The sequence below is a fragment of the Aspergillus viridinutans genome, assembly GCF_018404265.1.
Source record: "Aspergillus viridinutans IFM 47045 DNA, scaffold_2, whole genome shotgun sequence".
NCBI lineage: Eukaryota > Fungi > Ascomycota > Eurotiomycetes > Eurotiales > Aspergillaceae > Aspergillus > Aspergillus viridinutans.
Genome location: NW_025091218.1, coordinates 3,350,752 through 3,376,342, shown reverse-complemented (window position 1 = coordinate 3,376,342; position 25,591 = coordinate 3,350,752). Strand labels below are relative to the sequence as shown.

At 42.6% G+C, this 25,591-nt stretch overlaps 6 protein-coding genes across 6 annotated transcripts; 3 read left to right on the top strand and 3 right to left on the bottom strand.

Moving 5' to 3' along the window:
- Positions 1-1,584: 1,584 nt before the first annotated feature.
- Positions 1,585-4,624, top strand: Aspvir_004605 (putative cytokinesis regulator (Byr4); the record flags this gene model as incomplete). The annotated part of the gene is made up of 2 exons (XM_043267829.1): positions 1,585-3,988; positions 4,041-4,624. The coding sequence occupies 2 exons, from the start codon at positions 1,585-1,587 to the stop codon at positions 4,622-4,624; spliced, it is 2,988 nt and encodes a 995-aa protein (XP_043123764.1).
- A 7,235-nt stretch (positions 4,625-11,859) lies between these two features.
- Positions 11,860-12,321, top strand: Aspvir_004604 (uncharacterized protein; the record flags this gene model as incomplete). The annotated part of the gene is made up of 1 exon (XM_043267828.1): positions 11,860-12,321. The coding sequence occupies one exon, from the start codon at positions 11,860-11,862 to the stop codon at positions 12,319-12,321; it is 462 nt and encodes a 153-aa protein (XP_043123763.1).
- A 1,896-nt stretch (positions 12,322-14,217) lies between these two features.
- Aspvir_004603 (uncharacterized protein) lies at positions 14,218-17,294 on the bottom strand (the record flags this gene model as incomplete). The annotated part of the gene is made up of 5 exons (XM_043267827.1): positions 14,218-14,254; positions 14,306-14,556; positions 14,612-14,817; positions 15,743-17,208; positions 17,272-17,294. 5 exons carry the CDS (start codon positions 17,292-17,294, stop codon positions 14,218-14,220), a joined length of 1,983 nt encoding a protein of 660 aa, XP_043123762.1.
- A 1,162-nt stretch (positions 17,295-18,456) lies between these two features.
- On the bottom strand, positions 18,457-20,185 carry Aspvir_004602 (U2 snRNP complex subunit CUS1; the record flags this gene model as incomplete). The annotated part of the gene is made up of 2 exons (XM_043267826.1): positions 18,457-20,064; positions 20,129-20,185. The coding sequence occupies 2 exons, from the start codon at positions 20,183-20,185 to the stop codon at positions 18,457-18,459; spliced, it is 1,665 nt and encodes a 554-aa protein (XP_043123761.1).
- A 1,149-nt stretch (positions 20,186-21,334) lies between these two features.
- Aspvir_004601 (mitochondrial 37S ribosomal protein mS33) lies at positions 21,335-21,817 on the bottom strand (the record flags this gene model as incomplete). The annotated part of the gene is made up of 4 exons (XM_043267825.1): positions 21,335-21,363; positions 21,411-21,460; positions 21,513-21,721; positions 21,779-21,817. 4 exons carry the CDS (start codon positions 21,815-21,817, stop codon positions 21,335-21,337), a joined length of 327 nt encoding a protein of 108 aa, XP_043123760.1.
- A 168-nt stretch (positions 21,818-21,985) lies between these two features.
- On the top strand, positions 21,986-23,104 carry Aspvir_004600 (ribonuclease III; the record flags this gene model as incomplete). The annotated part of the gene is made up of 1 exon (XM_043267824.1): positions 21,986-23,104. The coding sequence occupies one exon, from the start codon at positions 21,986-21,988 to the stop codon at positions 23,102-23,104; it is 1,119 nt and encodes a 372-aa protein (XP_043123759.1).
- Between the last annotated feature and the right edge of the window lie 2,487 nt (positions 23,105-25,591).

Sequence of the window (25,591 nt, the reverse complement as noted above, 5' to 3'; positions counted from 1 at the left end):
AAAACCTCCTATTCTTAAAACTTTTGTGTGTTTCATTGAATGGAGCCATTATTGCTGCCTATCCGTTCATGTTTCCACGAGAATGGCAAGCCGGCTAGGCATCAACGTCATCCAAGGTTGGAGAAAATGTACCCGTTCCGCGAAGAGCCTCAGGTTAGTGAAAGACCAAACCCAACTGTGGATGATTGACAGCCAAGAATGCCGCCCACGAAGTTGTCCAGTCGAACTTTCCAAGAGTTGATGCTAGTTGCCAGAGTTCAAAGAGGTACCTACAGCAGGTAGACTTGGATACCCAAGAACAGCATTCTCCCAATAGTACCTTTCTATACATAAGGTATTTGCTCGAGATCAGCGGCTGTGGATGAGCCAATTAATCATGCGATCACCCAAATCAAGGCCAGGCATTACAAACACACCTGAAGTATAAATTCGACCACCTCCGTAAGGTTGAGCGCAATTATACAGATGAATACTTATGCATAATTGTTAGTCAAAATCTTGCTATAATTGACCACTCGCCTTTCGGCTCTTTACATTTCATTGCCTGTTACTGAGGCTATTACTTGGAGAACGACATCGCCGTTTAAGCTGGACATTACATACAGACTCCGCGTGAACACACAGCCTCCCAGCCTTCACACCTAGGGGGCCGAGGGCTGGGAAAGTATCTATGCCGCCAGTATGATAGAAGATATTATTATTGCTGAACAAATGGAAGATTTTATGAGCACACTTCTTTATTTGGGTAGCCAGTAGCAAGACAACTTAATGGCAAGGGAGAGAGGTGCTCCCACAAGGTGAAGTACTACGTAACTATGCATTTTCCTCCCCTCATCTGAAGAGCTTCCTTAACCTTACTTTTCTCTCAGCGAATGCTTTATTTTCAATGGAATCGTCTCTGATGAGTAGGTGACAAGAAATATTAGTATTTGCATTCAAAAAGATAAGGTTGAGGGGTGGGGGAAGCAGAGAGCGAGATTAATTGTCCCCAGTCACATACTCCAAGAACTTCAATCATCTCCTCCTCATTATTTCTCCCCCTTGGTCGTCCCCTAAAAGCACGTTCCCTCCACCCTCCGGGAGGAATCCTCCCCGCCAACCACCTTAGTGACCTTGCGTCCTCGTACATCGAAAGTTCCAAAGTATTTGTCACTTGAATTAAATCGTACTTCGCCGCAATCTTCGTGCCTCCGAAACCTCGACCGATTCTATTTACCAGCACACTACAGGCCTGGCTGGATCTTCAGTTTATTCCTGGTGTCTTCCGGAGCTTTTGATTGCATTGATCTCCGTCAACGTGCTCACTGACTTTCTAAGTCTAAGTTCAACCTGAATCTGCAGTGTAACACTGGAAGATCCCCAGTACTGCCATCAAGTTTGAGATAGCCTTTAACGCTCTGCGTTGGGAATACTGTACTTCCACCGAGGGACAACGGGATGATGCCCCAATTGGCTTTCGACTCTGTGTTAGCGAGGGGGTTTTCTGAGCCGGCTCCCTGGAATCGCCTGTCCTAAGTTGGTCCCACTTGAATTTCATGATATTCTCTTCCGTCACGACCGGTTCTTCGATAAGCTGTCCGTAACATGGAGTCATCGACCTGTCGGGTCCCACATGGGGACGAAGAGACGATCGAGTGTTGGGACGACGATGGGGATCTCCACTGTTACGAAGACATCCATATCCGTACGGCGTCGACTGCTACATCCGTAACGAACGTATCCACTCGTCGATCGGGTCATCGAGACTCCATATCATCCCGTCGGTCTGCTCGCTCTGACCTGGACTCGAACGCGGCAGAAGATGAGGATTTACAGGTCCAGCTTCCTGATGACGACGAAGCTTTGAGCGAAGAAGCCATTGCATCTGCCAAGAATGCAGGGATTCCGTTGCCAGTCAACGTTCCCAAATCGGCTCTCATTGGGGGAACAATCAAGCGACTTGGGCGAAGAAAACCGAGAAAGAACTTTATCGACGATTGGTCTGACGACGTTGAGCTTCCAGGTCCTGATACTGTGCTCGAGCTCAAAAAGTTTAAGGACACGGTCTTCCCTGAGACGCTCAGGCAGCTCAGTTCAGCCACAAACAGTCCGGTGAAAAGGTCTCCTTCTCCTTTATGGGAAGATGACCTTTCGACGCGATTGCAGTCAGCCCTGACAAATCTAAGTCAATTTGCGGATGACAGCAATCACAGCTTGGCGGATATTGACAATGTCCCTACTATCAAAGTTGCGAAGCCTCAATCACCAAAATCGACCAGATCAGTTGCCGAGCACGGCGTAACAAGGATTAATGCCACGGTCGAAAATATTGAGGACGACTTCGAATTACCAGCAGATGATTTTCCTCTTCATCTCTCTCTTCGCAAAGACGGTACAGAGGCCACTAGCCATGCTCCAGATGATTTCGACCTGGATTGGTCCGAAGGTAGTATAGGGATTCGCTTCGGTGGCACAAAGAGAGACCACCGTTCAGTTCCAAGCTCTGCAGTCTCGGTTGTTAGTCCTAGTGCCTCCAGTTGCCCGACAGGCGAGAGCGAGGATGAAGGGCTTGATGGTCTTGTAATTCCCGAGGGTCCTCTGGACTTAGAATCAATGTTGAAGAAGCGCCAGGATACCGGCTCTACTGATAAACCGCGCTACTCGCCATCAGGCCAGGCCGAATATGAGCTAACTAGCTCTGATGATTTTTTCGCGGGTCTCGAAATCAAGAGCGGCGATGCTTTCGATTTGAAGAAACTTTCCCTCAACCCAAACGTAAAATACAAGGTTGAACGTCCCAGCAGTCCGGCCCGCCGTTCAACAACCTCCATCACATTTACAAATACTGCAGTTTCTCCCAAGACTCGGATTCCGCGCCTCTTGGGTCATGACCGTCATTCCACACATCTCGAGACTGTTTCAGAAAGTGGAGCTCCGATGTCAAAGTTTCCGGGCTTACGATCTTGGGCGAGGGGCCATGTAACCCATGCCTCTGTCTCTAGCTTGCCTTCAAGACCAATATCGACATCACCGACGCCTTTGACTCCCGGCCGGCGATCTGTGACCTCTCGATCTCCCAAGACCCCGTTAAGCACCGACCGCGCCGCTAGCGGCGCACAATCCCTCAGGAACAAACGATCCATGCCGACTATTCGAAGTGTACCGCAATCTGCGTCGGTATCATACTCACAGGATTCTCTTTCTCGCCGAGATGACTCAACGCGCCCTTCCATTTCTCACGTTCGAGCAAGGACGCCAGTGGAGCGCACAGGAAGCGACTCAAAATATCTGAGCCGCAAGGCCCAAACACCATTTATTCCAGCTGGGGCTTCCGAAACTCAATCTCATCACGTCAACGTCAAGGGTCCTCGGTACTTTCGTCGGACAAATTCCGATGGTTCCGGCGAAATCCTTAGCTCACGAGTCCCTGTATCTCGATATTCTCGACCAAGTCGACATTCGATTTCGAACAGCATTACTGATGAATCTCAATGTAAAAATCTGATCACAGCTGCGAAGCAGGCTATCACTAGACCTACGCGGAGGCGTAACTTCGGTGATGGAACCGAGCTGGAATCATTTGACGATTTACCTACGTCCTCCTTTGCAGAGAGCAAGTTCATCAAGCACCCAATTGGACGCGGTGTCCCGAGATCCCTCCGTGGCAGACTCGGTCATAATCAGACTCATCCCGCACGAACAGAAGGTCTGAAACCGCCGTCGACTCCATGTACCGTCCCTACATCATACGACCTTACTCCTCGGTTTGCACGGGATACAAGCGCCTCAAGGAATGCAAGAGAACAACGTATCGCTTCGATGGCATTCAATCTGAAAAGTCGTGAGAGCAATCCACTTGGCTCTCTCAGCTCGAACTGGAGAAATCCTAACATCCCTCGTGTTCCTTCGAACTCGGCGACGCTTAGCAGAAAAACCAGAGGTGTCACAGCGTCTGGTGGTAAGCCCTTCCTGATCAAGTCAATAGGAAAGGGCTCCCAGGAACCGAAGTGTACGTGTTGTCCCCCTGCATTCGAATTGTTTTAGAGTTGACAATTTTCTAGACGTGAATGGCATGCATTACAACCCGGACTCTTTCCAATGGGAGGGGAACGAGACTTCCGTTGTCGGGTTTGAGTCTCTAAGATCCCCAAAGTCCCCCAAACCGGCACCTGCGTTGATCACCAATGTGAGTGCGATGCAGAATGTGCAGGTCGTTGGTGGGATGGTTTTCGATCCACGACGCATGTGCTGGCTGAAGCTGGCATCATCTCAGCCGGGCGCACAGGGGATGGTAGCAGTGCAGGTTGAAGACGATGTCTTCGCCGGACTTGATGACCTCGAAGAAAAAGGTCAGAGGAAACCTCCAGGTGGCCCAGGTTCTGTTATCTGCGATCTTTTCGACCGTACTGTGAGTGGTGATGAGCCGAGTTGCGGCGACTCATCAGACGAGTGGCCCATGACAGAGGAGTTTGATGTTGGCCCAGAATTCGTGAGACGCCAACGTGTCGAGGAAGAGAAGTGGAGGCGAAAGGTCGAAAAATGGGTTCAATCCGAACGTGATAGACATGGAAACAGTTGGAGGTGGGCTATCCGAGATATAGTTGGTTTGAATGGCTCTCATCAAGCCCAAGTCCGCCGCATGTGAACATATTCAACGTACTTCGTCTTTCGGGGGACATAACTATTAATCGGGAAATGTTGCGATACCCAGGAAAGCATCCTAGTGGTGGTCTGTTCTTATTGTTGCTGTTTCTTTGATTGAATGGAGCGTCGAAGTATTCATCAGTTGAGGACTCGACTGGGACGATGCTTTTATATGGGTCAGTGTTCACTCTGGCTCGGCTGCCTATGAACTTCCTGCATGAGCTTACGATATACTCTCGTTGACCCTGATGAAACTGGCCAGCGAGAGATGACTTTGACTTTTTCTTGTTTCTCTCGCTTGTTTCTGCTGAATTGCGCCTTTGCTGCGACGGCGATTGTGTTGTGACTTCGTGTACTTATAACTTGAGGCAATATATCCTATATCCAGGTCTGTAGCCGATAACCCGATTTTCTTTTGTGACTTGATCCAGTATCAGTATGTTTGTGCATACGCATCACTTCTTTGCTGCTGGGTAGGATATTTTAGGGCTAACCTTGGCTTAATTATTTGGTCTCAAGTTTCATTTCCAGACTCTAGTGAGATGGTTCGAAACAGAGCCGAGATTGATCCATTCGCTCTAATTGAATTCTCATGCTATCTATCTTCATAGGTCGTAGTTCCTTCCTAACGGGGCTGTGTTATTGTAGGAGAGGTGATATTATTGTTATTGGGTAAAGAATTGCTCATGTTGAGTGCTGAGGGCTGCCTTGGATGACAATAATGCTGCATACCTACCTAATACCTGCCGAACTCAACCTTTCCCGACCAGGGGATCCATGGTATTACTAGAGCTGTAGGGCCATAAGGAGATCAACACTGACCGCGAGTATAATACGTAGGGAATAGATAGTATATTGGGGGCCATGGGCATCTTCTCGTATGGATGATCCCTCCCGCGTAGGGACATCTTGCTCCCTATCACGTTCGGTTCTTTTTCACAGGCTGAAGCATAGCGGCACTCTCTATGAATGAGCTACTACGACAAGCTGCTTCTAGTCCACTTATAACCGGGTCTCCTTGCCAGTAAACCAAAGGCATCCCTATGCATCTTGTAGAGGACAGTGGCTGCATGCATGGGAAAGAGCAGAACCTTCAAGGCTTCATGGCTAGAAGATGAAAAGTGGACCAATAAGTAAGGCCAATGCTCAGTGGATCATAATAGGTGCATACCATATAATGATATACATAACAAGCCAGAGATAAAGGATTAATTAATAGAAGAGGCTGGGTTGATTAATTCAAGAACAATATATAGGCAGGTACCATTAAATAAGTGGGAGCATGATAAAATTAACACAAACATCTGTGTACAACCCATAGAAACATACAGATAAAATGCAAGCAGAATTCTACAGCTCAGATATGGAATTGCATCAATCCACTTCTTCCTTATGACGCACCAACATTAAACAAACAAAAGAAGTCTCGGCTCATGCATGTAGACAGTTTGTCGACTTGAACCAACTCCCATTCTCCTTCCATTTCTACCCAGGCCGTCATCTCTCCATATCTATCTCGTCAGACTTCTCTACTTCTCAGGTCTCTCGTTGCTAGTAGCTATTACCCACGAGATCTTGTAATGATTGCTGGGTAGGGAATTGAGCAATGACATCAGCTTCCGTACAGACTTTTCAGTCAAATATTAGGGCTTTACTCCAAATTGGATGGTTGCTAACATCGTTCCTCCCCAATCTTAGTGGAAGTAACAATCAATGTTTTTAGTGGTTTTAAGGTACGACGTACGGGGGCCAATCGTCCATATATGTGATGGCTGACTTAAAACCAAGCTCGCCAATGGCTACAAGCGCAAGGGCAGTCTCCAGAGGGGGTTTGTTGGTAGGCCTTCTGTCTGAACTTACCGACTGGTAACAATATAACTCCCAGTATGAAAACAAGAATGAAGCAAGCGAACTAAGGTACTGATGGAACTGCAGGCAATACGTAGAGGTTGCTCACGAATTACCAGCTCACTGCCCAGGCAGGGGCTGCAGGGCCCGCCAATCGGCCGGGAATTACGGCGGACTATTTATACAAAAGGGACTTTTGGATTTTTTTACTGTTTGCCGCATGTATTACCTATTGCCACTACCTCCACACAACATTAAATGTTGTATTAATATTGAAATCTCATAGTAGGGATATCAAATTGAATCGAATAGTATCAATATTGAATTCTCATATAGTAGGGATATCAAATCGAATAGTATCAATATTTCTCATATAGTAGGGATATCGAATTGAATAGTATTAATATTGAATCAAATTCTCATATAGTAGGGATATCGAATCGAATCCTCATATAGTAAGGATATTAAATCAAATAGTATCAATGTCGAATTCTCATATAGTAAGGATATCGAATCAAATAGTATCAATATTGAATTCTTATATAGTAGGAACATTAAATCATTATATACTAAGGTAGTGCCCCTATATATAGAGTAGTTAGAATTTATATATTCAAGACTTAGGGTACACCCTACCACTTATACTATATATTTAGAATATATATAAGTATCTATGCTAGGTGCCCCCACCCTACTTCCTAGTATAGGTGCACTATACTATAACTACTAACCACACTGTAACTACTAATTTTCTATTAAATTAATATTTAAAACTATTTATAACTACCTAATATACTGAAAGCTCCTAATCTTAATAAATCTTATATAATTAAGGCTTGTAAAGCTGCTAGATATAAAAAAAAAACTAAATATCTTAAAGATTATATATAAATATAGTATTTCTTATTAGATATTATAAGATTATATTAAAATCACCTTATAGACTTATATAGCTTAGAAACTAGTTAATAAAGTGCTTAAGGGATATTAGGAGGACTCGAGGAGGCTTTAATATACTATTACTAGGTAGTATTTATATATAATATTAATATACTAGTAACTCCTAGACCTATAGAAGTATAGATAAATTAGGTACTTCTATATACTAGCAGGCCTAATTAGGCTGGCTGTAGGGAAGGGAAATCCCATGGGAAATCCCTTCCCTTCCCAACGGCCAGCCTAGGCCTAATAAGTAGGTTAGTAAGATATAGATATATTACTTTAAGAAATAACTCCTAGAATACCTTAATCTAGGCCTAGTAAGGTAGAATATAAAGGAATTAAAATATATCTAGGCTAAAGATATAGGGTAACTAGTATACTAGTATAATCTATTTATAAATATAGTTAAAGATATACTAGCATAGCTAGTATATAACTTTAATAAATATAGCTTCTAACCTAGTAAAGATAGATCTAGGAAGGTAATTAGTATAAAGATTACTATAAAAGATAAAGGAGTCTCTGATCTTCCTAAGACTAAGAGAGGTAAGAATATTATAATAATTGAATATATATCTATAGATAGTTAGTAAATAGATTTATAGTTTATCTTTAAAGGTATATTCTTATAGATTCTCTTAAATAATTCTAATTAATTCTTAATTTCTTACTTCTTATAGATAATGGAATCTTCATAGAGTATTAATTTAATAAAAGTAAGGCCTTATTATTAAATTTAATAATAATAACTTAACCTAATAGCTAGATATTAGATAAACTAGCTATCTAATAGCTTTAAAACTTTATTAAGATAATAAATAAGTATATAAAGAGGGGAGAGAAATAGATACTTATATTTAATAGTTATAGCTCCTATCTTATACTTAAATTCTTATAACTCTATAAAGATAATAGTATTATTCTATTTAGATTCCTTTCTTATTTAATATATCTTTACTAGCTACTAGATAATAAGCTATTCTTAAGCTATAAGTAATATTTCTAATACCTAAATAATAAGCTATCTTACTAGGGTGGTTAGTTAGTAGGGAAATTAGAATTTCTATATATAATTAGACCTATATAAGATATAGCTTTTAATTAGTAAATTATCTATAAGGCCTTTAAAGATTATAATATCTAGCTAGTTAATAGTAGTAAGATTATTAATAATCTTACTAGCTAGCTAGTAGTACTAAATATTTATATATCTAATTATTATAGATCTACTCCCTCTCTACTACTAATTATAATATCTTCTTCTAGTATTAATATTACATCTCTAAAGTTAATTAATACTCTTAAAAGAAATTAGGTAAAGCTATCTAAGTATATAGATCTACTTATACTAAAGCTATAATAGAATCTTTAATAAATATTTAAATATAATTAAATTACTGCTAAGCACCTATTTATAGTAAATAATATAATTTTATAGATTAGGGCTATGTAAGCCTCTCTATAGTATTAATATACTAAGTAGTAGATTAAGCTACTTAGCTAGACTAGTATACTAAAGATTTAAGATATAAACTAGTCTATTACTAAGAGGAGGGCTAAAGATGCTACTATAGAGAAGAGATAATTATAAAAGTAGTAGAATAAGGTATATAATAATATACTACTTCTAGAACCTAGAAAGGAGAGTAATATATTAATTAAAGTAGTAAGAGTAGCTAAAGTAAATAGTAATATTTTTTTTTAGATAGCTGGCTAATATATTATAAATAGCTTTAAATATTATAAAATTAGTAGTTATAGTATAGTTAGCAGTTATAGTATAGTACACCTATACTAGGAAGCAGGGTGGTGGCACCTAGCATAGATATAATGATATTTAATATCCTACTACTATACCTCTATAAGAATTATATATTACTACTATTTAATTCAATATCCCTACTATATAAGAATTCAGTATCATTCAATTTAATTTGATATCCTTACTATATAAGGATTTGATTCGATATCCCTACTATATGAGAATTTAATTCAATATTGATACTATTTGATTTGATATCCCTACTATGTGAGAATTTGATATTAATACTATCTAATTCAATATCCCTACTATATGAGAATTTGACATTAATACTATTTGATTTAATATCCTTACTATATGAGGATTCGATTCAATATCCCTACTATATGAGAATTCAATTCAATATTGATACTATTCAATTTGATATCCCTACTATATGAGAATTTGATATTGATACTATTTGATTCAATTTGATATCCCTACTGTGAGAATTTAATATTAATACTATTCAATTCGATATCCCTACTATATAAGAATTCAACATTGATACGATTTGATTCGATATCCTTACTATATGAGAATTTAACATTGATACTATTTAATTCGATATCCCTACTATATGAGAATTCAATTCAATATTAATACTATTTGATTCGATTTGATATCCCTACTATATGAGAATTCAATATTACTATTTAATAATTACTACTTTAATATTACTGCAGTGCGTGCAACTGTAGCAAGGGTAAGTGTGGTAAGATGTAATCATTGTAAAAAAACCAAAAGTCCCTTTTGTACAAATAGTCCGCCGTAGGGAATCGTCGATGAATTACCAATAATCATCCATCTTGACATAAGATGAAATTGAACACTTGTCTTTGGTTCTGGCCATGCTCATGATCATTGCACCCAGCACATCATTTCGGGTTCGCCATCGTATTTTTCGACATTTTCAGTGGTTTTGGGAGAAAAGCAAATAACAGAGAAAAGCCAGGTCCGAGACTGTGCTACAGGAAATCTGACCGCAACTTTTCACCACGTCGTGTGCAGTCCAATAGTGATGTGTCAGGCATTCTCTGCTTGAGTGATGTTTATTAAGTGGCAAAGTTCATCTCCTTCGTGCTAGCCGGCTTTTCGGATGCACCTGGAAGCATAGGTACTGGAGGGTAGGGAGCACCCAGCAACAACTGCAGTGAAGAGCCTTGTCGAGACTCATGTTCCCAGACACTCCTACATATATGGTCCAATGGTTCGACAGGATCCAACGCAAACATATGCGCGTCCCTAGGCGCCCTGCAGCCTACAATTATGGCATGCACTCAGATGCCCAGGAGCTGAACCTAGCAATCAAACCTCCGTCCCTATTGATCACTGGAGATGGATCACTTGTCCTATTGTGCCATTGTTTGATCTCTCATCCATCTAGATGGGACACAGGCACAAGCATCTGAGGACAGTTGCTGACAGTGACCAAACTTCGCAGCCCTTTCCTGTAACACTATGAAAAACAAAAGTTCAAGGACAAGAAATATCTGCAGTGATGACTTGCCCAGACATAGTATCCAGATGAGCCTTCTCCCTCCCCCAACCTAAGAGTGACAGTGTTTAATGTTCAAGTACCTATGCAATCTCACTATGATTGCCTAGGATCAGCAACTAAGAAGTCTATTAGGTCTGTGCTGGTATGTTCTGATTATCTACTATTCTGGAAGCATGAGCGGCAAGCTTCACAGACCTATACTGTCAATATCACCCTGTTCAATCTTCTTCTCATTTTATATATGATGGCCAGTGAACTAATAAAGAAGCTCAAACTGACCATTCTATTATGGAAAGTGGCAATGTGACCCTTTTCACCCCCTGATACCCCCTCCTTTCTTCATATTATTATTCTGCTTTCTGTCTCCTGTAAAGTCTAATGATGGATCCCTGCCCCTTTCACAGCTCCGACTCCGTTGCCGTGCTTTTGCCGCTTATATTTCCATTAACTTGAATATTTGTTCTGCTGACGCTGCAGCTCACTACGCTTTGTCGCAAAGGAGCTTCCCTCTGCATACATGGTACCTGACAGGCTGGTTGTGCCTACCCTCATAGCTGCTCAAGCATCGACCTCACCCTGTCCTAGGGCATCTAGCGTTTCAACACACCTATGTTTAGGGTTCTAGCTTCTGTCCTTTCCTTTTTTTTTTAGGAATTGCAGCAGCTGTATTCGTTCCCTTTCCAAGCTCCATCAGGGGTGACCTTGCATCGCTGCCGGATACTGTTGTTATGGCTTCTCACTTAGTATGGCAGTTCTCTTCATGCGAGTCATACTGGACTGGGTCAGGGATGGGCTCGAACCTTTCAGACATATATTTAGCTGTCGGCTTATTTCAATACCTCCATTCATCTGCTGCAATTGATTCTACCCAAACCCTCTTTGGTGCTTCCCCGTTCATAAATGCGAGCGGTTTGCTTGAATAGCTACCGACTTCAGGAACAGGTCTTCCAGATATCAACAGCTAGGGTGAGTCTCTCCATGTCTATATGTTTATCCTCAGTACATCCTCTCGTATGGTTATTCTGTCATGACATGTCTTCAGGTATCCGGAAGACCTGGCATACATCCACAATCATTACCCATCTTCGCCTGCGAGCTACGCTTACACGGTGTTCTAACAGCGAAGCTGCAACAGTCCATCGACATGAGCGGCTTTAGTAGGCGTATCACTGAGGGTCATGACAACTATTTAGTGAATCAGCAGATTGCTCTACCCATCTCTTATAACCATGCGGATAGCCATGACTTCAGCAGCAATGGCACGGCACCACATCATTTCTCTCAACAAACGTTCGGTTCATACGCACCTCAAATTGGACCCGCTTACACTCAGGCCGGCTTACCCCCCGGCATCAATCTATCATCTACGCGCTCCATCCCGGTCGCCCCAGAGAATGGAGTTGTGCAGCACCAACCCGTACAATGTGCACGGCAAGCGCGGTATTTGCAGTCGCCGAGGTATCTACCTCTTCGTGAAACAATCAATGAGATAGGAATAGAGAGCCAGGAATCTCTCAATGAGAACACGATGCTGTCAGAGCCAGTTATTCCTCCATTGGAGGGTTTTCCTAGCGTGAGGGAATTTGATCAATTGATAAGATGGTAAGTTGTTTCATGCCAGCCGCTCAATTCACCCTCTGAAGTACACCCACTCACGTGGTACAACAGTTATGTGGATGATCTGTCAGTTAAGAAACAAGACAAAGCATTGATACATGCCAGAAGAGCACGGAACATCAGGACTGTGCTGATCGACCCAAAAGATACTGCCATTGAATCAGCCCAATTCAGGTACCTTCCTCCGGTCCCAAACTCCTGGTCCCAATATTCCTGCCCTTGGATGTGTCAGTCTGGGCGCTTGCTTGACTTTCTCCTCATCATGGGAAAGGTTGCTAAGTTGTTGAAAATAGATTCTGGGTGAAAAAGATGTTCAAACTTCAAATTATTGGCATTGAATCCTCAAATGTCTGTACTTCACCTGTTGAGTTCAAGAAGCCCTTTTGCACTAATATTGTGATTTGGATCAAAGTGCGCAAAAATTATCTGTCACGAAGGAAAACCTGTAGCCATTCGAGAAAAGCTCTTCAAAATACTCACGAGGGCACATCAGCAATGTCAGCATGGCGGTAGGGATAAAACATCAGCACAGGTTCGGCAAATATATTCCTGGTAAGCAATCCTTATCCCTGTTTCTGAGGACGCTGCTCAAGCTCGTACCATACCTGGAATGAAGCTACCATCCTCCTTGATGGTCCTCCTAACCAGTCTTGAAGGGTCCCAAAAGAGCTCATTTCCCGCTTCGTCAAGATATGTCCTACATGCCGAGTTCGTCGGGGTGGTGCACGATTGACGCCCCCTAGTTCAAGCAGAAGCTCCCCTCGACTTGAGCCTCCAAGTCGTTCGCAGAGACTTCCCTCCCCCCCAACTTCTAGGCGAGAGTCGATTCTATACGGTCAACCCACCCTGGAGAGGTCGCAAGCAGACTATTTGGGTCAATTGAGTGGCCACGCTGGTTGGTCAGATAATTATCATGACTCAGTCGGACGATCCGGCCTCATTGCAGGTTCTGTGAGATCGCTGAGCGGAGCATCGGTGGCCAACCTGCCAAGTCCGTTGTCCATGACATTAGATGCCTTCCACGGCAGTGACTTGTCTCAACTCAATTATGGCCCGCCATATGCGACTACGAATGATCAGGCGAATCATCGAGACTTCTAGTCTTTCGACTTTGAACAGGTCAAAGTATCCTATCGTCCAGCAGTCTTAAACATGGTTTGCGGACCGGCTGGTTCCGCGCTATGTGAGATTCAGACCCTGCTGAATAATTCTAAATATCTGAAGATCTGCTCATTTTCCATTGTACAAGGTGCTCAGATTCTCCATGGTTGTGCAAGTATCAGTGAAAGAGGATAAATGCCCAGCACTGTTAACTAGTGGACTTGTTGCCCTGGGACCCAAAGATGTATACAGCATGTGGGCCGGCTAATGTGGGCTGGCTAATGTGGGCCGGCTACTGACGCACCAAAGATATTAATTTGAATGAAATCATGGTACTAACATGAGAAGGTCTCTCTATCTATAAAATGACAAGAAAGAAACTAGTAAGTGATGTGCGACTGCATCTAGCTCCTGTCTGTCTCACGTTTCTCCATGCACACCGCATATACAGTACCTGGGCTTAGAATGAAATATCCGAGAAAATCGTTTATTTTTCATTTAAGTGAGATAATTAATGCGACCAGCATGTGTAAGATGCCTACAGGCAGCAGGTGCAAGGTAACAATGCAGAATTAGGAAGCTTGGGCTTGTAAAATGATGTATACAATACATAGCTAACCCTTGTGCTTTCAAAGGGCTTCTAATGATAGACATACATAATGATGTAGGGAAGAGATGATTTGTTCAGAGTAATATGAACTGATTCATCAGAATCACGGGGAAATCTTGCTTCTACCCTTCTGTATCGACTAGATCACCCCCATCTGAACCGCCCTGTCGCCACTTAGACCGGGAGGGAGAATTTTTTCCCTTTCATTACCCTGTTCTCCATTAGCCTAACGCTAAGAATGATGTGAGGGCAATTGACTCACTTCGTGTAATAGATGTAGAAAAAGTCCGAATACAGGAGTGTTTGGACTACACCTGCCACGACGGGTATCGGCTGGAAGCGGTTCTCTGCGAAGTAACGGTAAATCCAATTAGGTATATAGAGAGCGCGGTAGAGTCCCAGGGCAAAGAGGTAATGTGTGGTGATGGTATCTGCTTCTCCGGTGCGCTGGAGCATAAAAAGCTGTGGAAGGATAGCGACGGATTCAAGCCATATGGAAAAGGTCCAGAGTATCTTGAGAAACGTTAGAGTAAGCTCAGGCCTCTATATTTCCGAGAAAGTAACAGACCTCCGAAATGCTGTAATCATGTGGGAATAGGACGGCCAAGACAGCACTGATCCCTAGAAGGTATTGGACTTTAAATGTGTCCAAATTGGGATCCCGGGTAGGTTTGTAATCGTTGAGCATTAGGTAGATAATGTAAGCCGACGAGCAGATGAACAGGACTTTAAAGGTGGTGTTGTATAAGGAGTCGGTGAAAGTCCAGAATAAATCTAGGCCGTCATAATGGTTAATGAAAGCTCTCATAGGCGGCGCAAAGGACTCACCGAGATAGCGTGTGAGAAAGACCAGCAGATACAAAACTTGTGATTTGAAAGATAAACCAGAGCAGCTCTACATTTCTGCGTCAGATAATATCAGCGCAATAAATCGGAATGTCGTACACTAGAAGACTTCATCTTATGCAAAAGGATGAAGATCGATATTAAATGAGAAAAATCAGCTATTAGTATATTAGTTTGATAGAGCCGGTTGATGGGAGATCTGACTACTGTAGCTCACCTGATAACCGGAAAACATTCATATTGGTCAAATGAACTTCCTAGCAAAAGCTGGAAGTTGAAAATCTGCGTGTCTTGATGGTGATGGATTGGGAGCAGGTGTACAATCACATCCACAATGAAGAGGATGTCAATATTTAGCACTCATAGAGGCAATTGCAAGTCGCTGAGTGAGTGGGTAGAGTCATCCACGCAGACGTGATGGAATTACGCAGTTTGCAAAAGTGGATATTAAGATATAGACACGAAGCCTCAGCTTGCGCGCCAAGGCTCGACACGACGCGTTGCGTAGTTATGCTACAATTGTCAATAGGTCGGTCCGAATGATATTCCATACTACAAAGACCGACCTCATTCTTTCCACTAGTCTACTAAGTACCTGCTGGCTATATGATATATCATTTCCAGAAAGTTGGATATTCTGATGCAAAGACCAAATAATTTGATATCCGTCCCTCCCATCCGATCATTGTCCACTCCACGCCTGGTTTTTGAAAGGTAATTTTAACTCAGGCATAGGATTGAATCACCAAGAAAGAATTTGTAATTTGACCCCCAGGTTCTCATTAAAACGTGGTACTTGTATGCATACTCTCGCCATCAGTTATACAGAGCAAATGACCCTCTGCTAACTCACTCTTCAATGCACAGATAGAGCTCTCTCTATCTAGCCTCTCCCAGTCTCTAATGACAAGGTGCTTCAGCCTTTGGCTATCTGCAATTTGTTCAAATAACCGCTCTTTGTCCATCTCTAACTGGGCAAGCCGCTTTTCCACAGTAGTATCTATGTCGTACGCCAGAAGTCTGCCTCCTGGAACAATTGTACTGAGGCCGGCAAGGTAATTGGTGGGCCTTTGGCGAGGATAAGACGTCCCAGATAAGCTGTTTTGCCGATAGATATGCTGCCGATCAGAGTCAACACTGGGTCCAGTCGGGATGTGACCATGGCGCAGCCCTGTGGGAGGAGTTGCTTGCGAGATTGACACGTGTCCACGACGAGTAGAACGAGCAAAATCCTTCGGATTCACATTTCCGCGAGGGCGAGTCGGGGCAGAAAGTAGAGATACCATGGAGCCCCGAGTGTTGAATGACGGCTTGGGCCCTGCAGATATATTGGGCGTTACAGTCTGGCCATACGATGTAGAGAAGGCCCTCGGTCCACTTTGAGGAGTAGCGCTGGAAATTGCATCCGCAGACTCCGGGTTATTCTCTGGACGGCCCAACATGGAGTCCGAGACACCACGATCATTAGACAATGCAGCGATTTGCACCGAAGTTGGTGGCATATCTGTTGCATCTTCTTGACTTTTGTGTTCATTTGAGATTGTTTCAGCTTGGCGAGATGAGGAATGACCAGAAGATACGGACAGGCGGCGCTGCGGAAAGTCTCGAGTGACTGGTGACCCGCTTCTCGATTCGCGCACCGTCGTCCTGGTCCTGTCATTTACAGGGGATGAACGCCTTGAGTCCGAACGAGAGCTAGAGGTTGAATTGTGGATAGTTGAAGCAGCCCTAGTCGAAGGCGAAGGCCGCGCCTGGCTTGTATTGTTATCTGGACGACGATCCCGGAAATCCTGTGAAGAACTCCGTCGACGATGACTTGTCGTCAGGGGAGTGATATCACTGGCACGACCTGGACCCCGCCTCAGAGGAGACGCAGATTTTTTGTAGCGATCGACAGTCGGTGGGTAGCGCTCTCGTTTCGGGTATGTAAAGTTTTGCCTAGGAGGGCTTTGGTCTCGCCGTCTAGGGGTAGATCGACCGCGAGAGCTATCACGAGGACGGTCATCATACGGTGAACGCGGTCGCCACCCAATTTGAGGCGATCGGAGGTGTGCATCTCGTCTAGGCGAGAATCTCCTTGGAGCACTGTTTGCAAATAGTCCAGGATCAGAGTCTCTGTGCCGGTAAGGGGGACTTCGAGAATGACGTCTAAAAGGCAATGGTGAACGGCTTCTTAAACGACCGTAGTGTCGACTAGAGGAGGGCACCCATGTATCAGCGACAAGCCGAGGTGAACGAGTTCGTGTTGGGGATGTGTGACGACTGTAGCCTCGAGGAGCTGGCGGTCGATAGCTCTCCCTACCACGATGATCTTCGAACCTAGCATGATAGACCCCGTTAGGCAAAGAGTTGTCTCAGAGGAGACGTCAACGAAAACCCTACCTTCTACTGCGTTCCCAGTCCATGTTGCTCAAAGCTCCGTGACGTTTAATGTAATGTTGCTATAACAGTGTGCAACAGCTGTCATCAGCTTATATGTAATGATAATTTTTTCCCAAGAATGACAATAGATGCAACAATCCTTTAACAAGATGGCAACATCCTTTAACAAGATGGAACTGATGGGTGTTCAGTTTGAGAGATGAATCTGTATCTTTTCTATAACAGCTATACCCCATATTCTACATTGGCTACAAGACTAAAGGTCACGTGTAATTGGACTCTCTATAACCAATCAAATCACATTAAATCATGGGCACCAAGGTGCTTTGCGCTACCGTAAGGTATCAAACATCGCTTATCACGGCGAAGGCTTAATAATGATCTTAGTCACTGATTAGCAGTCAATCAAAATTCGCAAACTTTCCTGTTATAGTTTAGCCTCAATGCCTCTTCCTTCAGGCCTTAGTTCTCTCTTTCTCCGCTGCCTTTCTGCCCCTGAAGCTTCTACCTCCTAAGCCTTCCACCGCCTTAGCGGGATCTCCTATTTAGAGCTGCCCTTATCTATATGTAGAATACGGAGTATAAATTCTGCTACGGAGTATAGAGGGCTGCCTGCTACCCTCATAGCAGTCGCCCATATATATGATCCCCTTAGCCATTGCCAGTTACTGCATCCCATTTGCTACTACCTTGGGTAAAGTATAAGGCTATATGGAATCAGCAGCAAGAGGTTACTATAATAGCATTTAATGTAAATATTACGCCATGAAAAACTGATGCTCCCTGAGAGATAAGACCAAGGTACTTAGTAAGATGGTGATCACCATAGGTCTGAACTCTATGCTAGTGAGCGGAGCAAACCTGAAGTTAATTCGGCGCAGCCAGCTTGTCATTCATAATACAAAAGCCTGCAATTCTAGGACAATAGGTAACCAGCTTAAACTATTCTATGGGCAAACCCCCTTTGGAGGCTGTCTTGCTCAAACCTAGTGACTGTGATTCTGTTGTCCGACCAGACACTTGGCAGACTTGGGGGGTCTTTTAGATGGACAAAGTAGAAGAACGGGCGGCTATTATGAGCAGCAAATGGCTCATTACGATTATGACATTGGAACTTGTTTAGATAACGCGCTAAAAGAGGGACTCGATGGTACAGCTACCTATGTTGTCGTTCAGAACCGGGCCTCAATGCTTCGTTCGTCGATCCTCTTCCTTTTTCAATCTCTTCCGACTCTCATAAGCGATCATATCACTCAAGTCTTCTTGGAAATCCCAGTTGGGATTGGTCTCTTGGTGCTTATGTGACTCGTAAAGACTTCGTAGGTTTTCTTTACTCATCCCATCGCTCACTTGCAATGCGTCTGGGTCAACCGACACGTCGACATCACCAGGCTTCTTCCGTTTTCGATTTGGGTCCTCAGCACCGAGCACAGGCAAGCCCTCCGGAGGCGCCTTGAGATCGTACACTCTGTCGGCTCCAAAGAAACCTTGTACGTGGGCTTGTTTCTCTGGGATGACCTGAAAAGCACTCCGACGTCCCACATGTTCCTCCGTCTGGGTGCCTCGATAAGTCTTGCGCACGTCAAACTCGCCTGCAACGTTCTCTGCCCCAGTATATTCGGATGGAACACTCGACACTATACCACCAGGTGTTTCTAATCCGCTGGGGGTCTGCAAGCCTGTTTCAGTATCCACATCGTCCTCAGGTTCATCCTCGTTCTCCTCGCTTTCATCATCCGAAGGTTCGGATTCTTGCAACTCGCCCCAAATATCTCTTTCAACAGGCTCTCCTTGTTGAACAGTCTGCTGTGGCTGTAGCACACCAAAAATGTCGCCACCGTAAAGTGGCCGGTTATGTTCATCCACAGGCGGTTTGCCATACCCGCCAGGATGGTAGCCCCACATGGCACCTGGAGGCGGAGGAGCATTGAGACCAGGGATTTTCAGAGCCGGATACGACGGCGGTGGCCCATATCGTTGTTGGTTTATCAACCATGGCGGAGGTGCACCGGGCGGCATATTGAGAGCTTCCTTCAGCTCAGCGCTGAGCTCACCAGGGCGTAAGTGTCTAAGGTTGGTCTCGTATTCTTTGCCCTCATAGTAAACCTCACCGTAACGAGTCAATTCCGGTTTCGTCTGGAAGCGGAAAAAAGCCTCATAAAGTTTCTGATAATCTATATCCAGTCTCCCCATTTTGGGCTGGACCCTTTCGCGTTGCCTTTGTTTCAGAGTCGCCTGTTCTTGTTTCTCCAAAGCAGCATCTCGCATTTCCGAGATACCCGTCTCCTGTATAAATCTAGGCAGGGCAAAAGGCGGTTTTTCAACCCCTCTCTTTGAAGATAGATACTCTCTTTTTAAAGACCAGTGAAGAGGCACAGGGACAACATTTCTGTGAGCCTTGATATGGACGAGAAGCTTTGGGTCGGGGGCTGACGTGTCCGTCCACTCGACAATTTCCGGTTTTCGAACCATTGCCTTGAGTTCTGCGACAGAAAGCTTCGTCAATTCTTTTCTCTTCTTTTTTGATAATTTCGGTCCCTTGTCGTCTTCGTCCGGAATTTCATCGTCTTCATCGAAATAGACCTCGGGTTTCTCAGGCTGTGCCGATGGTCTTACTTCGTCCTCATCCTCGTCAAACCTCCTGGCAATATCCTTGTACATCTGCCATAGCGAATCGCCGGTGTCTGGGTCCACCTCCCAAGGAGTGCTACTGGCAGCATCGGGTTGGCCAACTAAACGCGGGCTCCGCGTTTCGGGTGCTTCATGGGAAGCATCGGTATAGCTCTCAATGGCCTATTTGATGTCAGATCTCATTTCACTGAATCGTATTGATGGTAAGTTGTTGCTTTCGACGTACCTTCGTCTTCAAGGCCTTTTTCCTGGCCCTTCTTAGTTGATTCTTGCTCTGTTTCATGATCTGAATTCACCCAGGACAGAAGAGATATATCAGAAAATAAGAATAGCGTCAGTATGACTTTTGAACTGTGTTGAATATAAACGTAATCACTGACCCGACTTGCAAGTTCTGCAAGAGCCTTGATGGTGGTTAAAATCAAGTTAGTGCCAAGAGTTCAGTTTGCCATTCTAGCTATCCGCTCCCGTTCTGACTAACGCAGGCTGCTAGGCTGAAAGAGACAAGGTCCGATGATACTAAGTATTAGTAGTGGTTCAACTCCAGCTGAGCCCTACTGATCTACACTCTCCTAAGCGCTAGGAGCAGGTTTGATTATTTGTTCGAGCTTATACTACTACTTATGGTAACTTTCATTTAGTGGTTATATATTGACGCAAATGCATTGTTAAAGCTTGTGATTACATCTGCGACAAGAAACTGCGTCAACACGGCGTAGCAATGTTCACTTTATACTTTAAGCAGCCAAATCAAATTTCCGGGCTTATAGAGATGTATCCTGCGACCAGTTGTTCTTTCTCCTTCCACCCGGGTTCTCAGCTTGATCTGCAACAGACCCTGTCCTGCGGAGTGCTTCTAATTATCTATATGTCTAACCCGAGGGTTCCCTTACTAGGTTCGCCCAGATCATGTTCGTTTGAGTCTTACCCAGGCCACGATACTTCGACACTGGATAAAGAGCCTTGGCGATATCTCGCCGCCATAACATGTTCGAACAACCGCATCAGAGTACAACCTATGTGCAAATGGGGAATTTGATCATGTCCAGTTTTGAATATAGATTTCCGAAATATACAATACAATAAGCACCCAGTACGACCAGCATGTGAATCGAAGCGAAAGGGCGCTGTTGATGTGAAGTGTATGCGCGTACGCCATTAGTCCAATCTCGAACGCCTTCGGAACATGGGAGCTCACGAGTCGCTGACTCGGGGAGGGCAACACTGATCAGGCAGGCTTTGTGAGATGGGTTCATACTCGAGCGGGAAGACGTCCCGGATATCTTGAGAGGGATTAGAGACAACAATGAAGACGAATATACACAAGTCTGAACGGCAGTATCTTGCAGTTAAGGTGTATAAGGATAGCAAACTGAGCTGCGTCCTATGTATGGCGACCACATAGGACATGGGGACTCCACTACGGCACTGGCTATTTCTTCTTCTTCGCCGATCGTGATTCTGTATACCGGTCAGCATGAATCTTTGAACAAGTCTAAGTGTCATACCAGCTGCAGTTCTCTTTTTCTTAGGCCTTCCCTTCCCCCTCAGTTTTGCACTAGGCGTAATCAGCGATTAAGGTTTTACCCGGAGTGTTAGTTGTGACCTACATTTGAATGGCCTCTTCCCGGTCGTCCTCATATTCGTCGAAGACGGTCAAGCCGAGCGGACGATAGGTATCCTGCAAGTCACGGAATGAAACAGTCTTTCTGGGATACCACGCCGCAAGTGCAGGTCCACGCAGTCGCTGGCGTAGAATTTTATTGCCCAGTCGCAGCCTCTGGGGATTAAAATTGAGTGAGAATATACGACATTGAGTCTAGAGATCATCAGCAAGGTAACCAATATAAGGCCATGGGATAATTCAACAGCATACCTTGGCCAACTCAAGTATCCGGCTACATGAAGCTGCCATTTTTGGTGTGGAGCCCAGTTTCAGGTTCGGAAGTTCCAGTGCACGGTGAGTGAAAGACGGCGGTTTGCGACGCGGATCATGTGACTCATGTGTGGGGATAGTTCCTACCGAGTAGTGCTGAAGATAGCAGGACACCGCGAGTTAACAACATAAATCTCGGAATTCCTGATGGATCTGAAAAGAAAATCTGTTTTCGATCCACCTTCGGATGACGACGGCATAAAGACCAAGTCTCGTACTGCCTCGAAGGCACCCTTACAGGAAGCTGATCAATCTTCATTGGCCTGTCGCATCGGGAGAGATGCTCAAAAGGCGCCTTCTGATGGCGGACGCTCATTGACGCAGGATCGGCGTTCTCGCCTATGCCTTCTAAAAACTTTGACTCAAGAGCTTGTCGACTCTGTTGATCTTATAAGGGATCATGCCGGGCATGATGTTACGAATGCCATTATCGAGTTGGACAAGGCTTTCCGCCGTGCAAATACTACTGTGTCGCCCATCAGCCGTCCAGACAATAACTCCGAATTCACCCGTACGCAAGAAAATGGAGGTTCCTTCAGCATACCCGAATTACCTCCTATTCTGGACAGTTCACTGGAATTGGCGGTCTTTACACATCCCGGCTTGAGCAAGGATTCGAAGTCGACTTACGATCGCCTTGAGATACTCGGAGATGCTTATATAGAGCTGATCGCTACGAGGCTCATTTGGAGCAGGTTTGAGGATATTTCTTCCGGTCAGATTTCGCAGATAAGGGAGCTTCTGGTCAAGAACGAGACTTTGTCGGAGTTTGCGACATTATACGGGCTTGACGGCAGGGCGTCGATACCACAGGACTTGCTTAACCAGCCCAGGCGATGGATCAAGACTAAGGGTGACATCTTCGAGTCTTATGTAGCTGCGGTTATTTTGTCTCGTCCGACTGATGGTTATCATGTTGCTGAACAATGGTTAACACAGCTATGGCTTCCAAGGCTCACAGATACTGTGATACGGCGGACTGCTTTGGATGCAAAGGAGACCCTTGCAAAGAAAATTATGGGTAAAGGAGTTAAGCTTAAATATGTTGATGAGCGTTCGCCTGTACAGTTAAGAGGTGGGATGCAGACTTTCTATGTTGGTGTTTACCTTACTGGTTGGGGCTGGCAAAATAAGCATCTAGGCTCCGGTCATGGACCTAGTAAAGCAGTTGCAGGGGATGCAGCAGCACGGCAAGCCCTATTGAATGAGCCTCTTATAAGTAGTATTTCACAGGTAAAGAAAACTCATGAATTAACAAAAATATAAGCAGTAAATATAAATATTCATTTTAAGTAGTATAAACTAGGTTATGGCTATTATAATTACTCTATTATGTTATATACACATACAAAATATACCTATATATTATTTAATTACTTAGTAGGTAGCTAGTAAGATAATTAACTAAAGACTTCTATTAAGATATTATATTAGCTCTAGTTATCTAGTGTGATATTTGGGATATTTATATTTATAGTAGATATGGAGCCTTTAAAGAGTATGCCTATCTTAGGGCTTAACCCTCAGGGTAGATGACTGGGATGATAACAACATCATTACTAAAGATGGAAGGATCTTTTCTAATTATATTATTCTTTACTTATGATTAAGATTATAAATAAGAAAATAAGATAAGATTATTTTCCTTATAATCCACCTCCCCTTCTAGTTAAACTAATATCTAACCTAGATATGACTTGGCTTATAACTTCTGATTGATTGATTGATTGATTCCTTTTGAATTCGACTACGCTAGTATTGTTTTGAAATGACTAAGAATTTATATGCAAGATCGAAATTGAATGAAGGTCTGATTCTTTCTGTGAGAGCACCTATGGAATGCTCTCTATTGAATGGTGGATAACATGGTAGTAGCAATGCCTTCATAGTTGAACTAATCACTGAGTTATAAGCATCTCATAACTTAGTAGGTAATGATATCTTTATGGGTTATATACTACCTATATAACCCCTATGATTTACTATATACTAGCTCTCTATACCTAATAACTACCTCCTCTCTTGTAAGCTATGTCCCTGTAGCTAGAAGTATTAATATAATATCTATTTATATTATATAGATTATATATTTCTATTAGTTTAATTAAAATAGTTAATATTATTAATTTATTATTACTCTATAGTTGTTATTATTACAAGGGAGCAACATACTAGTTAGTAGTTAGTAATAATATTATTTAGTATTATTATATAGTAGTTTAATCTTATTATAATAAATATACTAAATAGCTTTAGCTATTACTTACTTAGGTAAGGTAGTAGCTATAGTAATTTATTATCTTTATAGCTTTATTAGCTTCCTCTTCTTCTTCTTCTTCCCTCTCTAGTAATCTTATTATTATTAATATATAAGTGCATTATCTTATTCTTCTTTATTATATATTTCTTATTATCTACTTTATTATCTTTATAATTAAATCTTCTATTCTACTTTATTTACTATAAGTAATTATAATCACTAGTTCTCCTATTATAAGCTAATATGATTTATTTATATTAATATAACTATAGAGTCTTCTAATTAAATATATATAGCTCTTAGGATAGAGATAGCTTTCTATTATTTTATATAAGTAGAGGTAGGCTGGCCGTAGGGAAGGGAAATCCCATGGGAAATCCCTTCCCATTGGGAAATGGGTATCCCATATTAATTTCCCATCCCATTTTGGGATTCCCATGGGATTTCCCATTCTTATCTAGATGGGATGGGATCCCTAATCCTTTAGTAGGAATGGGATGGGAAATTAATATGGGATTCCCATTTCCCTAACTGTAGAGGGTGTTTTATTTCTTATTATTTTCTTTATTTTATAAGTAGGAGTTATATTATTTATTATATTATAGGGATTTTAGTATTTTATAGTCTTTATCTTTATTTTTAGTAGTATTTCTATAATATTTATAATAGTTATTATATTTTCTTTATTTCCTACTCTTATTAGTATATTTATTTACTTTATCTAGTATATTTAGTACTTCTTTTAGTTTTTTTTATATTTTTTTCTTTAATTTAGTGCTTTTCTTAATATATTTCCTTTATTCTTTTATTAAATTATTAGATATTACTATATTAGCTTATAATATATTAATTCCCTTACTATATCTACTAGAATTCAGATAAATACTAACTGTATATATAGTAATTATAATTACTAATTATTCTTATACTTCTTAGTTCTTACTATAGCTATATTAGCTATACTTACTATAGTTATAGTACTACTATTATTATTATTACTAATACTACTTCTACTACTCCTTATAATTACTAGGGCTATCCTCCTAGTTATAGATATACTATGCTCTATACTAGTTATAGATATAGTATATTCTATAGCTAGGAGGGTAGTATCCTTACTATTATTATATCTATACTAGATCCTCTAGCCTCTCTACCTCCTCTACCTCCTACCTAGCCTACTATTCTACTAGGTCTAGGCTATACTACTCTCTTAGAGTATTATTACTAGTACCTTTAGGTCCCTACTTTATAGGGTAATAGTAGTAAATTACCTTTCTATAATAGCTATAGTACTTTAGGTGCGCTTGCTCGCTCACGCGGCTCATCTCTCTCACCAGATTCTACCTTAATTAATTCTCCTTGCTTGCTCACTCACACAGCTCATCTCTCTCACCAGATTCTATCTTAATTAATTCTTCTTACTTACTTACTTATGCAGCTCATCTCTCTTACTAGATTCTACCTTAATTAATTCTCCTTACTTACTTACT